This window comes from Macrotis lagotis, chromosome 8 (genome assembly GCF_037893015.1).
Source record: "Macrotis lagotis isolate mMagLag1 chromosome 8, bilby.v1.9.chrom.fasta, whole genome shotgun sequence".
Lineage (NCBI taxonomy): Eukaryota > Metazoa > Chordata > Mammalia > Peramelemorphia > Peramelidae > Macrotis > Macrotis lagotis.
In genome coordinates this window covers 40,553,776-40,569,576 of record NC_133665.1, presented here as the reverse complement: position 1 = coordinate 40,569,576, position 15,801 = coordinate 40,553,776, and the positions used below count along the sequence as shown (strand labels likewise).

At 36.0% G+C, this 15,801-nt stretch overlaps 1 protein-coding gene across 1 annotated transcript in view; it reads right to left on the bottom strand.

Annotated features, from left to right (window-relative positions):
- Positions 1–14,264, bottom strand: part of COL15A1 (collagen type XV alpha 1 chain) — a 274,055-nt gene extending 259,791 nt beyond the window's left edge. Inside the window, exons 1-2 of the mRNA XM_074196725.1 lie at positions 14,011–14,264; positions 13,837–13,919 (exon numbers count right to left, since the gene is read on the bottom strand). Coding sequence (XP_074052826.1) covers positions 13,837–13,919; positions 14,011–14,021 — 94 coding nt within the window. The 5' untranslated portion in view covers positions 14,022–14,264. The remainder of the gene's footprint in view (positions 1–13,836; positions 13,920–14,010) is intronic.
- Between the last annotated feature and the right edge of the window lie 1,537 nt (positions 14,265–15,801).

The following is a 15,801-nucleotide window of genomic DNA, read 5'->3' as shown; positions in this document are numbered from 1 at the left end:
TTCAGTTTGCAAGATGCTGAGGCAAAATTTGTTCTTCCCAAAAGCCAGCAACAGCCGTAGCTCATGCATTGGAGTGTGACAAATTTGGAGGGACAAAAGACAATGCTATAAATTAAGTCATTTAGCAAATATGTTGTTTGCAGCAGTCCAGAATTATTGTTTATACATAGTGACTTAACTAAGGCTGGAGAAAAACAAAAGACTTCAGAAATTTGTTCTACACCTGTTACCAAATATTTCCATTACTGATACAGATTATCCTATTCAATGGTGTGGTATCTAAGAAAACTGGGTATGTTTTTGTATTCTGAATACAGCCCAATAGCTAGGACATCAGAAGAAACTTGATGGTAATAATATCATTAGCAGCTAATACCCCAAAGTCAAATTTTGAAATATTCTCTCTCTTGTTTAATTTAAAATGAATAGCAATTTGAAAATATACAAATATTCCTTTGGGGAATGGACTGGAGGCCCCAAGGCTAACTGTAAGGGATAATTTTTGGAGTGTGACTCTGACAATACTGATCATAAATTTCACACAGCTGAGTTCAGTCTGAGGGAGGGGAAAAAAAAGCTAACTGCCCTTCATATATCCTTTCCTTTGGGAGGCACATTTGGGTTGTTGCTAAACCTGAAGTCAGAAGAGCTGAGTTCAAGTGATTTAATCTCTTTGTGTCTCTGCTTTGTCATCTCTAAAATGGAGAGGACTTGTACTACTAACTTAACAGTATTGTGAGATGAGGTTTTTACAAACTTTAAAAGAGTTATGTGAATTGGTAGAATCAAAGCATCACTGCACTAAATAAAGTCATAAAGGATATGAATGTGGATTGGTTCACCTGTATGGATTGGTTAGCCCTGAATAATGGAACTATCTTCCTTAATTCTCCAGAAAAGAGGTGATTTAGGGGAGTGGAAAATGTTCTTTTCTAGGTAAGAAATAAATACAACTCATTCCAAGAAGCTGCTTAGCCCTTGAGAATACAGTTTGACCAAAGGGAAAAAAGCAGAACTAGCTTCACCACCCCACCCTGTTTTCCTTAGAACTCTTTGCTATTGAAATTATTTTGCATTATGTGGCATAGACTTTATACTTATTTGCTTCTGTGCATATTTATACCATCTCCTGGAGTAGATTGTAAGATCAGAGATAATTTCATTATTGTTTTTGTATTCCCATTTCCTAGCACAGTATTTTATATGGAGTCATGCTTGATAAATATTTGCTGACTCATATCTTCGTTGAATTGAAAGCATATTGTTAAGAACAGAGCTCCACTAAAGAGAATTGGTTACTGTTCCTTGGTTCTCTCCTTGGACATTTCCCACAGTTTACTCATGATTTGAATGAAGTCACAGTGTCTTTATCAAATTTGCAGAGGACATGAAGCTAGAAGGGAAAGCTGCTATATGAGATAATAAAATCATGAGCCAATATGATCTTGACAGCCAGGTGGAAGCTAATAAGATAAAATTCAATTGAGATAAATACGAAGTTCTCCACTTGGATTAAAAACAAATGACTACACTAGTAGAGAACGGGGTAGATATGGCTTAGAAGGAAGGCCATGTGAACAAATATCTAGGGGTTCTAATGGACTGAAAGCTCAACTTGAGCAGGAGTATGATGTGATAGCCAAAATAGCTAATTCAGTCTTAGTTATACAATGGAAGGAAGTATACAGTAGGAACGAGGAAGGTGACAGTCCAATTGTATTTTGTCATAGTTAATACACAATAGTATGTTTTCTATATTTCTCTGTCATATTTTGACCTCTCAAAGGTTTATAATGACTTCCCTGATTACCAAATAAATGACTTCTCTATTTCTATCTTCTTCTGTAGCATTTGACTGTATTAACCTCAAAACTTTCTCTTACCTTCACACTTCATCACTTTTGCCCTGCTCTAACAACACTTTCTCAATCTCCTATGCAGTTTAGTCCACCATTTTCTGGACATAAGCATCCATTACAGAGGGCATTCTCAGCTCTTTCTACATTCTCTGTCTGCCTCAATGATGTCTTCTATTACTATGTCTTCAGTTATCTCCCCTATACAGATAATTCCAAAACCTATTTCTCCAGCATGGCATCTGTCCAGAGTCTCTAGACCACATTCTCAATAGCTTTATGTATGTCATCTGAATTCTTCACAGATTTCATTGTATTAATTGCATAATGTCCTGGAAAGCAATAAATCCTCCTCAGAACTGTGGATTTCCACAGCAATGGGGAAGGGACCAGTTTTACCACGCACACTATGAGAATAAAAGTGGATGAAAATGCATATTACACATCTTATAAATTCATTTCATATTTCTTCTTCATATGTTCTATGTTCCAGTCTAACTGTTCTATATGTTCTATCCTCTGAATCAGTATTTCATATCTTGCTTTATTTGTCTTTTTTTTGTCCATGCTTAAAATACAAAACCTCTACATCCAGAACTGATTAAATTTCCTTGATTCCTTCAAGAAAAGACATAAAAGCCTTTCCCCATCTCTTCAGTTTCCAGTACTCTCTTCCTTTTCTTCAAATTTTCATGAATATACTTACCTGTATTTACATAGTATCTCCATAGTAGATTGATTTCTAAACTACTTAAGAGCAGGGTCTAGTTTTTCTTTTGTCATTGTATCCCTTGATTCTTGCACAGAATAAGAGCTTAAACAGTACTTGGCTGACAAATAGTTGCTGATCTGTGATAGGTAGAAGGAATTAACTCAGCAAGAAATTCTCTATAACACATTTTTTAAAAGTAGGATCCAGACAAGAAAAGAAAATATAATCTGTTGTTCCTCTAAGGTTGAACTCATTTGGGGGGGGGGGAATAAAACATTAACACAGCTAACTGTAACCAACATTAAAGTAAATACATTGGAATGCTGCAAAATAAAGAGTTACATGACATTTGCAGGGGAAGTCATGCTTAGAAATCACATTACTGATCATTTAAGTGAATTTGCAATGATGAAAGATGAATACAGAAATCATTTTTCCATCTAATATGAAGCCACAGGCATCAGGTTGACCAAAGAAAGGGATACAACAGAAAATTTTACCCAAAAACTTTATCCTGCTTAGGAGTCAGGAACCTCAGTCACATATTTCAGACTTTAAATCCTCTCTGGCATTAGGCTCCTTTGTCATTAAAGCCAGAATTCACTTATAAAAATCAAATAAAAATGAAGCTGCTCACTTTGGGACTTGTGTCTTGGGTGCACTTATTCCTGAAAATCACTACTCTCCTACAATATTTGTTCTGTGGTTATCCCAATGGAGTGCATGGATAAAGGCATCCTTAAATACCCATGGAGCTTCTAACCACATGGAAGCAATGAACTTACTTAGGTGCATAGTCTGAAAGACATGGTCAGATGGTCCCACTGAAAATGGATATCACTCTAGGTGAAAATCACACAGTGATTAGGGAAAACAAAGTGCCCAAGGATTAGTCCAAGTCAAGAATAATTAGGAAGTTAAATCCAGTAAAAAAAAATCCCACTCCTATTAGAAATGACTTTGAGGTATTCTATGTCACCAGTCTAATCTACTAGTATGGGTAATCTACGTCAATACTAATGTATTTTTCATCATAATGGGAATATATATTAATGTTCAAATCCTTGCATCTTTGACTTCAATAAAGCATAGGTCAAGCCCTTGATGAATCAGAGACAGGAATGGCTAGAAGGGACCCAAGGGATACCTGACCAAGACTCCTAGTATTTTTTTTAATTTGTTTTGTTTTGTTTTTGAGACTGAGTCTCCCTATCCTGCCAAGGCTAGAAGTACATTAACTATTCAAAGAACTAACCCCACTGCTGATTGACCTGTTTCATTGCTGATCAACGCGTTCACCCTTCATTAAGCAGCCTGGTGGCCCCTTATACCCTGGGGTTCAGGATATTAGTACAAAACTTAGTGGAGATCCCTGATCAGCTTTAGGTCTCCTGTGGCTCAGAACTCCCTAATTTAAGTAGTCTGCTAATCCCAAACTCCCCTAGAAACAGGGATTATGGCTTTCAAATCCACAAATTTTTTTGAAACTGGATTTAACTTCCTAATTAGGCTTGACTTAGACTAATACTTGGGCAGTTTGTGTTCCCTAAACAAATGTTTTCTGGCTGGTAGACAGAGAAAATAGTACAGAAATGTCAGGGAGGTGATATTTTAATTAAATCTGGGATTTAATATTTTATGCAGATTATTCATAAAGTAGATAATTAACATATGGCTAATTAAAAATTAACTGGGTGTCAAAAAGGATAAAGTGCCAGGTCTGGAATCAGGAAGATTCATTTTCCTGAGTTCAAATCTAGCCTCAAATACTTACTATTTGTGTAACCTTGAGCAAATAACTTAAACCTGTTTACCTTTGTTTTGTCATCTGTAAAATGATCTGGAGAAGGAAATGGCAAACCACTCTAGTATCTTTGCCAAGAAAATTCCAGATGGGGTACATAAGTCAGAAACAAATGAAATAATTAAAAAATTTTAAAATTGACTATAAACTAATCAGAAATGTTTTAGAACTTCAAGAATTTGGAATTTCTTTGGGTATTTTGACAAATAGTAATATTATCATACCTCAGTGGACAGCTTTTATGAGTTTCTCAGGATAAAATCAATCATCACCTGTTGGTGAATCTCTACAAGTGTATTTAGGTAATGCTTTAATGTTTGTAAAGCACTTGCTGCCCATCACCTCTGAGCTTCACAAAAACCCTAAAAGGTACAATAGTTAACAGAGGTATTAGTAACCCCAATTCAGATGAGGCAACAGAGGCTCAGATTTTTGCTTCAAAAGTAAAGAGATTAGTAAAACTAGGAGAAGTGATTTGAATACAGATCTTCCTGATATGGACTCAGCAGAGTCCTGTCTCCCACTACATTACACTGCTTCTTTTAGCTAGCCTGGTCCTCAAACTATCAAGTCACTGCCAGACCCCCCATTCAAAGTCATTCTAATTTGGTAGGACCTACCAGCATTCACAGGCCACTGAAATAGTTAAAAGGAATTATTAATCACCCCTGTAATATAAGAAAGCATCAAAGAAAGGCTTTTGTTGGCAGAAGCAAAAAAAAAAAACCCATGACAAAAGCAATCAATATAATTTCTTCAATGCAATCCATAATTGTGGATTCTAATATTCTTAGAAAGCTCCATAAAAGATGGAGAGAAAAGAGGAGTTTAATTTTCATTAAATACCAGTATACATATGAATCAAAACCTCAGATAAATCAAAATAATTTCACTTCTCAAACTGGTTGCTCATCTTGATGGATGGGGAAAATTAAACATGAAAAGGAAACACCCACTCGATACATTTAAACCTGAAATTAAATATAAGAGTATATGTCATATGAAAAAGCTGCACCAAGTAAGGCTCCTTATGTGGAATATTAATTAGTTCACCATGTTTTCTTGAGAGCAGAAAAACAGCTACTTCTCTGTTGTATAACAAAGACCAAACATTTGTCATTACCATTTGGTGTCATAACTCACACAGGATGCCAGATAATCATGAGAACATTGAGAACAGTATCTGAGACATGAGTTTTAGGGAGGAATGTCAAAGTTGTTTGGCCCAAATGGGTGATCTTAGTTTGCTGAAGATGTTAGTCCCTTCATTCAGTCAATTTACTCAACTAAGTACAGTTTTATTTCTGTATAATTTAAGCCACTGCTGGAGCCTTTTCTTTTTTTTTTTAATCCTCCCCTTCATCCAAATTTTAAATTCTCCTAAATGAATGCAAGATGAAAGTTTTAGCAAATACACATTTTCTCATCTCTTCCACCTTAGGTCAGTTGGTAAACAGAAACATCACTGAATGAGTTAAGTAATCACAACTCATTGCCTGACAGAGAGTCTTCATTATAAAAGCAAGATAACTAGCTTCAGAGAGACATGGGGAGACTTAAACGAACTGATTCACAGTGAAGTAAGCAGAACCAGGAAAGTGCAACAATTTAAGCAGAAAGATAAATAAAATGATAAAACTTGGCCCTGAAGAAGAGATGAGAAAAGAGGCTGACTTATTTTCATTAGAGAAATTTCCTTATAGTTATGGAATGTTATAGATGCTGGCATTACACAGATTTATTGGTTGACTATGCTGAACTGTTTTTCTTTTAAATATTTGTTACAAGGAAAGGGTAGATACAGAGGCAGATGTAAAGGGAAGGGTATGCTTGGAAATTATATTTTGTAAAAGAAAACGTATCAATAATTTTTTAAAGAAACATAATTAGGGAGAAGTTGGAGTGTCTTACTTTGTTCTCAAACAAGTGGGATATGCTTCCTCAACAAGGAAGGTGAACTGTCTGCCAGGTCTCAGAGGTAGAAAGGACATAATTATTTGGAATCACCATCCTGAACATGAAGTTTTTGCCAGGTACATTTCTCAAGTTCTGTTTTTATGAGTTTAGAAGTTAGTATATGTGTTTCAAAGAACCACTAGTTCAATAAAAAATATCTTTCGCTTTAATGAGGCAATGCTAGGCTATAATGGGCTAAGAAGTATATCTCCTGTCAGATGGTATAAACCTAGAGGTCTTCTCTTTTATGGTGGAAAACACTTCACCCAATAACTAAAGTGAAGAGATTTGCTGAGCAATAATGGACAACCACAATGGAAAGAAGCACTTAATGCTTCATGCAGAGAGTGATATAGGATACCAGAGGAGTCTGAAAAGAGCTATCAGAGGAAACCCACCTGACAACATTACCAGGGAACAGCATACTAGAAGATGAACTCTTTGATTTTTCAGAACAGTAATCCTAAAACTGAGAATCAATAAAGAACTCAAAGGGAAAATTGCATATGACAAGAGCATGTGTGTGTGTATGTGTGTGTGTGTGTCCAAAGATTCTGTTAGGCATTTATTTTATTTACTTTCTTTCAAGACTTCAATAAAACTACTTGTCTTTCTCTTTGTGAATAATGCATTTGCATGGGGGATGTAAGAACATATGGAGCTTTCAAGATTTCAAAAAAAAAAACTACCTGTCTTTCACTTTGTAACCGGTGCATTTCCATGGGGGATGTAAGAGCATATGGAATGGTGTCACATCATGCTTTGCCAAGAATGTCTGTGTGAGATTTATGAATGAGAGAATTGAGAATTCTCCCAAGTGTCCTAGACCATACTGTCTGGAGGCCCTCTGACCTCCAGTATTACACAAGTCAGAAGATTCCAAAATAGAACTCTGAGGCAATTCATCTTATAATAACACAAATATCAGAAAAAGTTGTTTTTAATATAAATGTCTTTAGAGTCCAAGAGCATGGATCATTATCAGACTGGAAGGAAGGCTAAGGTGCCAGTTTAATGAATCTAAGAATTATGTAGTAGTTCCTCACAAGTTTCTTTTGAACTTTTAACCTATAGGTCATAGGTTGCTGTAAATTTATCTCTGAATTGCTAAGTAGTAACTGAAAGCAAACATTTACATTTTAAAAGAACTCTAGGACAAGCAAAACCCTCTTTTTTAAAAATTCTGTAGCAAATATTGTGATTGTTATATGTAAAATTCAACTGTGTCCTATGAAAAACAGACTTGATATCTATGTCGACTATCACAAAATTCCCTCATCATAGCAGCATCCCCCTGATATCATGGTTTCCCTGGAGAATGAAGGACAAATAACAACATTGTCCATCACTAAAGACAACTTAAATGTTTCCTATTTTTCAATTCCAACAATATGTCCTTTGCATCTAATGATCAGAAAGAATGACATTAAGCCCTAAGAATAAAATCAATCAATTAATCAAAATGAATTCTTTAAGTACCTCCAGTAACGCTGTGTATTGCATTTTGTCAATAAAAGTTCAAAGAATGAAACAATTTCACTCTCACATGGAGCTTACATCAAAAAATTACAAATAGAGGAGACAATTATATATAGCATAAATATGAATCAAATAAATACAAATTCAAAGAAGTCGATTGCTAGGTAGTTTCGGATAGAGGACATTGGTAGTTAAGGCTTCATTCAGAAGATGGTTCATGAGCTATGTGTTAAAGGAAGAAAAAAGATGAGACATTGAACCTGAACTCAAGGAACTTGCCATTTAATGGGGAAGAAATATGATATTAATCCATTAAGATGCAAAAAGAGAGCCAAATGCAAAGGAGCTGTCCAGGAAAAGTTTTATTATTTGACAGAAAACCCACTTTTATTTAGGATAATTGAAGGCTTCAAACAGAATGTACTATTTGAGTTGGACATTAAACAGCAAGAACTTCAAAAGACACTGAAAAAGGCTGATGTGGAGTATTGAGGACATAAACAAGGGATGGAAAGAATGGGATGTGGAAAGGAGTATAGAGTGGGTGCAATGAAGGTTAGAAAAGGATGAAAAAAGATTGTGAAGGACTTCAAATGGCAACTTTAGTAGCCTATAATTTTACTCATTAGGGAACAAGGAGTCACTGAATTTTAAGAAGAGCAATATATTCTTACTGGTGTATTCATAGGATCAAAAATCTTCAAGTTGGAAGGGATATGAAAGATCTTTCAGTCCAAATTATTAATTTCAGTGAAAAGAAAGTAAGACCCAGAAAACAGTAAGAGATTTACCCCAAGATCACACAGTTGTGAGTAGCATACTCAGGAGTCAAATTTAGATCCACTGAACCATGTTACCTAGGAAATGACATAAGGATGGATTACAGAAAGGTTAAAACAGCAGCTGAACATCCAAACAAATGATAACAATAGTCTCATCAAGAAAAGAAAAAGGCTTGAACATAAAGAAAAATGGTTACCCTGAAATAGAAAGACGGAAACAAAAAGTGAGATTTATTGGTAAGGTCAAATTAATGTGGTATGGAAACAAACTTAATTTGAAGGGGTGTGTGTATGTGTGTGTGTGTGTGTGTGTGTGTGTGTGTGTGTGTGTGTGTGTTTCTGTTTATGTGTACAAAAGAAAGAAAAACAGAGAGAGAGAGAGAGAGAGAGAGAGAGAGAGAGAGAGAAATTGAGCTAGAGAGCCAGAGCCAGAGTCAGGGTCAGAGGAATAGAGAGTGGGGGGCAGGGGTGAGTTCAAAGATGACTGAAGATTTGGAGCATCCAACAACAGAAATAGAGATGTTAAGGGGGAATCAGATGGTTTTGAGGGGAAGACAAGGGGTTCAGTTATGGACACATCAAATTTATGGTGCCTTCTGGCACTTGAAATCCAGGAGAAAATAATTAGTAAACAGTAAGAACTAATGTTCTATACTTCAGAGGAGAGATGAACAGATAAAAGTTGGGAACTCATTTGCAGAGGTGATAAACGATTCCTTGGAAATGGGTGAGAAAGGATAGAAATGAGAAAAATGGAGAGGAAGGAAAAAGAAGAAATTAAAGGATGGGAGGGGAAAGAGGAAATGGAAAAAAGAGAGAAGGGAAGGGGAGATCCATGTTTTAGCAGAAGGATGAGAATGGGAAATCAGAAAAGAAAACAGAAGTAGTGATCAGAGAGAAAGAGGTAGAGAATCAGGTGAGTAGCATCATGTAAGCAAAGAGAGGAGAGACTGTTAAGAAGTATAAGGTCCTCAACAAGGCCAAATGCTACAGAGATATCAAGAAGGAGGAATTTGACAATAATGGCCCACATTTGAATAGTTCTTCATGATTTAGAAGACATTTTACATACATTCTTTTACTTAAGCCCAAGTAAACAGACTTGGGGATGTTAAATGATTTGCTCAAAGTGATCATGCCTTGTAAGTGATAGAACTAGGATTTGAACCCATAGTTTCTGATCCCGAATTGACTATTCTTTCTTCTAAATAAGGCTACTTCCATTTATACTATTCCCACATAGGAATAAAAAAAACCCAAAGATATTTGAGTTTAGCAATGAAGAGGACATTGCTGTCTTTGAAGAGAGAAAATTGGAAAAGAAGTCAAACTTTAACAGGTAGAGGAATAAGATAGTGGAGCTAGAAAGTTTGGATTGTTTATTCTTGAAATTTGGCAGGAAAGGAAAAGATGGATATAGGAAAATAGCTTTAGGAAGTAGTATGATGAATGATTATTTTTAGGTCAGGCATATTTGTATCTGAATTAAAGGAAGAAAGGAGAGAAGAGAGTACAGGAGGTAGAAAGAAGAAGGGAGAATAGAGAGACAGACAGAGATATAGAAAGACAGAGAGACAGAGAGAAGAAGAGACAGAGAGACAAAAAGAGAGAGCGAGAGAAAGAATGAAACAGAGACAGGGTCAGAGAAATAGAGAGACAGAGACAGAGAGACAAATAGAGAGAGACAGAAATGGAGAAAGAGACAGGAACACAGAGAATACTTTTAGGGGAGAAAAGGAATTGAGAGTATAGACAGAAGAGATAGCCTTGGAAAGGATGTAGGTCACCTCTTAGTCTGACATTATAGGAAAGGAGGATGAGTGAAGATGGTGAAGGTTTGGAGGATATAAAGGAGCTCTTATTGGGAGGGTATCACTCTTCTTAAAAAAAGTAAGAGGTAAAAAAAATTAAAAACATAAGAGTTGAGATGATCTGTCAGGCAAGGGCAGAGAGAAAAGTATTAGAGACTTGAAGAGAGAAGAGAACATTTAGAATTGCTATCAGATATATTCAAATGTCAAGAGGAAAAAAGGATTTAAGGTTGGAGGAGATGACATTACTGAAAATATGGCTCAGAATCAAGATTTGTTAGGGAGAAAACAAGATATTAAAAACTGAGGTAGTGTGTCTTGTCTCCCTTCCCAGCACTGCTTTGGAGATATGAATGTGGACCCTCAATGTAAGGGATATTGGCCATAAACCAAGGATTGAAGGTATCAGTCCTGGTTTGAGAATGAGGGGCTTGTTGGCTCACTCTAGTGTTCCTCCTTTATTGTCCCTCCCTATCCCTCCCCTAGGTGTCTACATTTGAACAACATGAACCCCTTACTTTGGACCTTTTCTAAAAGACACAAAGTAAAAGGTCCAATGTCTTCAACACTGTCTTCTGTAATTTGTCTATGAAAGCCCTTCAATTCCATCAAATAACATTGAAGAAAGGTCATAATAAGGGTGAAGAACTAGATTAGAAGAAATAAGGTGTAAAAGAGGTGGTTAGTGAAAGAAATTTCAGGTCTTGGAGATGAAACAGTTTTGAGTGATAGAAAGGAAAAAGATATGCCCATCCTGGTAGGGTAGCTGAAACAGAAAGGAATTAGAAGTCACAGGAGCTGAGGCATTCAAGAAACTGTGAGGATTTTCCCAGAAATGTCCTTAATGTAGATATTAAAATATTCCAATGTGATTTCAGGGGAAGAGATATAGAGAAAGACTCTGAGTTAGGGGCCAACATCTTAGAAGGAGTATATTATGGTACACCAACTTCAAAGGTTATCAGTTGCCTAGCAATGTTGATGGAGAATAGTAATGAACAGTGATGAACAAAACAAAATTTTAATAACATCTTCAGGCTTTGTGAGGTACAGACAGAATTTAGATGACTTCTAGAGATCTGAAAGACTTAAAAGTTAGAAGTTTCCAAATTAGAAGAGAAGGAAATTTAAGAAAAGGGTAGATAAGTGGTACAATGGATAAAGTTCTGGGCCTGGAGTCAGGAACACTTGAGTTTAAGCCTGACTTCAGACACTTAGTAGTTGTGTGAACCTAGGTAAGTCACTTAACCCTGTTTGCTTCAATTTCCTCACCTGTAAAATGAATGGGAGAAGGAAATGGCCACCACTTCAGTATGGCAACCACTCCAGTATCTTTGCCAAGGAAACCCAACAAAGAGTCAGACACTAAGGAAAATCACCTTATTCACTTTGGTTCCCTCACTAGTAAAAATGAACTGGAGAGGGAAATGGCAAATCATTCTAGTGTCTTTGCCAAGAAGATCTGACAAAGAATCGGATACAACTGAATAACAAAATATAAAAAAGTAAACATTTTGAGAAAAAAACAAAAATTCAAACACTTAGAATTTTAACAAAAAAATGCCATGTGATTTAGCAAGCCTTATGTTCTTGTTATTTTACAGGTCTTAAAACAGTATAGCATATTAGAAAGAAGGCTGACATCAGAGTAAGGCTGACCCAGGTTCTGACCTTTACCAGCTAAGAGATTCTAGGTAAGACCTAACCTCTCAGAAGCACAGACTCTGAGTTCAAAAAAAGGAGCTTACCTGCATAGGGAGAGGGAGCTTCCTCATTTGGAAATTCCCTTTAATCAACAAAATCATAAATTCCATCTCAATCCCTGTTTCCTGGAAGGTAGGTATCATGTCTTATAAACCTCTGAGTCTGCTAAACCATCTAGCACTGGGCTTGGAATAGTAAATGTTTGTTAAATGGATAAATAAATAAATGAGTTGAGTTGGGTAAATAGTTTGCTAAATTACATGACTTTTTTTGTAAAAATTTTAAATACTTATTTTTTTTTGTTTTTCTCATATTTAAAAGGAAGAAACAGTCACTAAATCCTACTATCAAAAGGTGGGATTTGAACCCAGGTCCTTTAAATGTGAAGTACTTTTCTCAATACATTCTATCCTTGGGATTGAATGATTCCACATTCTATTTACAAATGAGTCATTAGGGAAACTATCCTCGAGCTATCCAAATGGAATGGACTATCATGAGTTCATATACATTACATATATGAGCCAATAATATATACACAAGAATCCCTCTCTCCTGCTACCATTTTGGAAGCTTCTATCACTGGAGTTGTTATTCATGCTATAGTTATTGTCTGTTATCTTTCCTAGCCTGTTTGGAGATCCCAAAAGCACTTATTCCATTGAAAAGCAATCGATGATACTCCTAATCTCAAAACCCACCAGTTCCCATTGAGGTTGAATTTATATTGTAGAACCAATCTGAACTGTTCTGATAAGCAATACTAGTTGACCTACTCATTGGCAAAAATTCCCCAAAGCTCAAGAGTTGGAAAGACTCTCCCTCAGAAATAATCTTGTCCAACTTCTGCCTGAGCTTTGAATTCCCTTTAACCACATCTCTAACAGGTGATTCCCTCCCTTGTCCTAACCAGGAGACCTCCAATGACAGACACCTCCAAAGGCAATCTATTCCATTTCAGGACACAATTATTAGGAGGGTTTCTTAATAATTGTTCAAAGAACAGAGCACCAGAATGATTCCCCCTTGAATTAAAACATATTGGTTCCTCTTTGAGATGTGTCCATTGAAGAGGCATGCCCCAAAGAGCAAACACTGTGGGCATTATAAAAAGGAAAATATTCCACATGTGGAAAGGGAAATTATTTTTTCCATGAATTTATTTTAGTTTTAATTCTTTCCATTTTACCCATTGAGATCATCTAATAGCACTCAGTAACCATACTCATTTGGAGGATCAACTGAACATTTACATATATATGTATATTTACATATATATGTATATATGTATATATGTATATTTACATATATATATATATATATATATTCTCTACCCAACTTGACTGCAACATTCCAAGCACCGGTCTTCATCAGTCCTTATAATAGCTTCTTCCCTCCCGCCTGCTTCTCTCCATCATTGTATTTTGTAAGCCTCGGTGTCTTTCATGAACTGGAAGCACACTTCTAAGTTACACTGGGATCTGTCAGTGAATAATTTCATAACAAGCTCTCTTATGTAGAAAGCGCACTTTCTCCTTCTCCATTTATGTTCAGGAATGAGGAGCAGTTGCAGCCTGTAACTTTTTACCAAATTCCTTAAGGGACAACGGTTAGCAAGAACAGTTAGAGTCTCTACAATCACCATCCTGCCTTTGGGACATCATGTCCTTCCCCTGATTTTATCTGAAAGTGCCTCGAGTCGGGATGGGGAGTGGTGGGGGAGATTTCTTACCTTCTGGGTCCTGAGCGAGGATGCCAGTAGAAATCAGGGCTTGCCAGAGCAGGACAGACAAACCCCAGGATCCCCAGTTCTGCCTAAAAGAGTTTGTCAAGGAAAAGGAATAGGTTAAGATGGAAAGTATGTGACAAGCTGCTTTAGGAGAAAGAATCAAAACAGAACTTGTACCTTGCAAGCATTTTCAAGAAGTTTGCAGCGAGAGCCTAAGTTGCATGAGCTCGCACTCAGGGAAGAGAGAGAAAGGAAAAAAAGTCGCAACAAGTTGAAATCCGCTGTCTCTCTGACTGCATCAGCAGGAGAATGAAACAAAGGCAGCTCTCAGGGTCTCTGACTCTTTAGTGACTCATTGCAATCAGTGCTGCAACTCTGAAATCTGATTCCTGCCAGCGTTGCCTCCCCAGACCACCGCCCTGGACTTCTAAACTGTCTCTCCCACCTTATTAACTTAAATGTACTTTCTTCCGACCGTTTCCCTCTGTTCTCACTATAGTCAGGATATGGTGTCTTACATATACAGTCTCTCTAAGACCTTTTTCTTCCGTTGACTTCACGCCCTTTTCCAATAAAATATGACCTTCGACATCTTTCTTGTATATAGGCAGCATTATGTAATACTATGTGCAATGCCAAAGTTTTATAGCTAGGCTTTTAAAAAAATCGTCCAGCTATAACTTAGATAAACTGCAATTATACAAAATCCATAAAGATCAAAGCCAATGACAAAATTCTTTAAGTCTACATAGGAAAAGGAATATGGACTTCTGATTTCACTGACGGAGTGGACCTTAAATTCAAGAAGATCAAGAAGATGCTGTCTTTGACAAATATTGGCTCTCTCATTCTGGGCGAGTCAGTTAACATCTCAACGTCCAGACAAATTTCTTTTTTTTAAGAAAGATTCTATTTATTTTGAGTTTTACAATTTTCCTCCATTCTTGCTTCCCTCTCCTCAGTCACACAACTTTCAAAGACTTTAAAAATTGCAAAGAGGGTGCCAAGCTGAAATGATAAAGAGATTTTCCTTATCTTGGAAGTCTAAATAAATTATTGGATTTTAGGATTTGGGTGGTTGAGACATTGGAAATGTCTATTGATCATTAGACTTGTCTTACTAGATAATATCTATGTACAATATTCTTATTTTAGATAGCTAGATTTTATTTAATATTTTCAAGTTTTCAGACACTGCTACAACAGATTATTCTGTACCAAGTGTAGCCTTGGTTAAGCCACTAAACTTTTCCTTTGAAACTCGAGTTCATTCATTCATTCATTCATTCATCCAATCAGCATTTACCTATATATACTAGTGGAGATACAAAGAAAAAGTTCAACTGTCCCTGCCCTTATAATATATCTGGAAAAAGCAATAATAATAGCTAACATCTCTATACTATTTTAAGATGTGCAAAATATGAGATTTATATAAAATACCAATGTATATTATATATAAATTTCATTTAATCATTATTTGATTTGACATAAATTTTCATTTGATATAAACACATTTTAGTGCTATATAATCTCATATCATATATATTTGTATATATTCATATATGTATATATTCCATACCTATATTACACATTGCATAAATAATCTTATTAAATGCAATTATATATACATGAGTTCATAGACATTACATATATGAGTCCATAATATATATGCTATACAATCTATTATAATTATAGGTTCATGCATATGTATATGTGTGAATATATATGTTTATACAGATAAATGTGTGTGGTATGTATTCACATACATACATGAAATCTCTTGATTCTCACCACAGCTCTGGAAGGTAGATATTATCTCTATTTTATTCTTGAGGAAATTGTGGCAAACAGAGTTAAGTGATTTGTCTAGGGCCACAGAGCTAGTATTTACCTGAGGTAGCTTGCAAACTCATGTTTCCTTGACTCCAGGTCCATCACCACCAACACCTACTGCAGCACCTAATT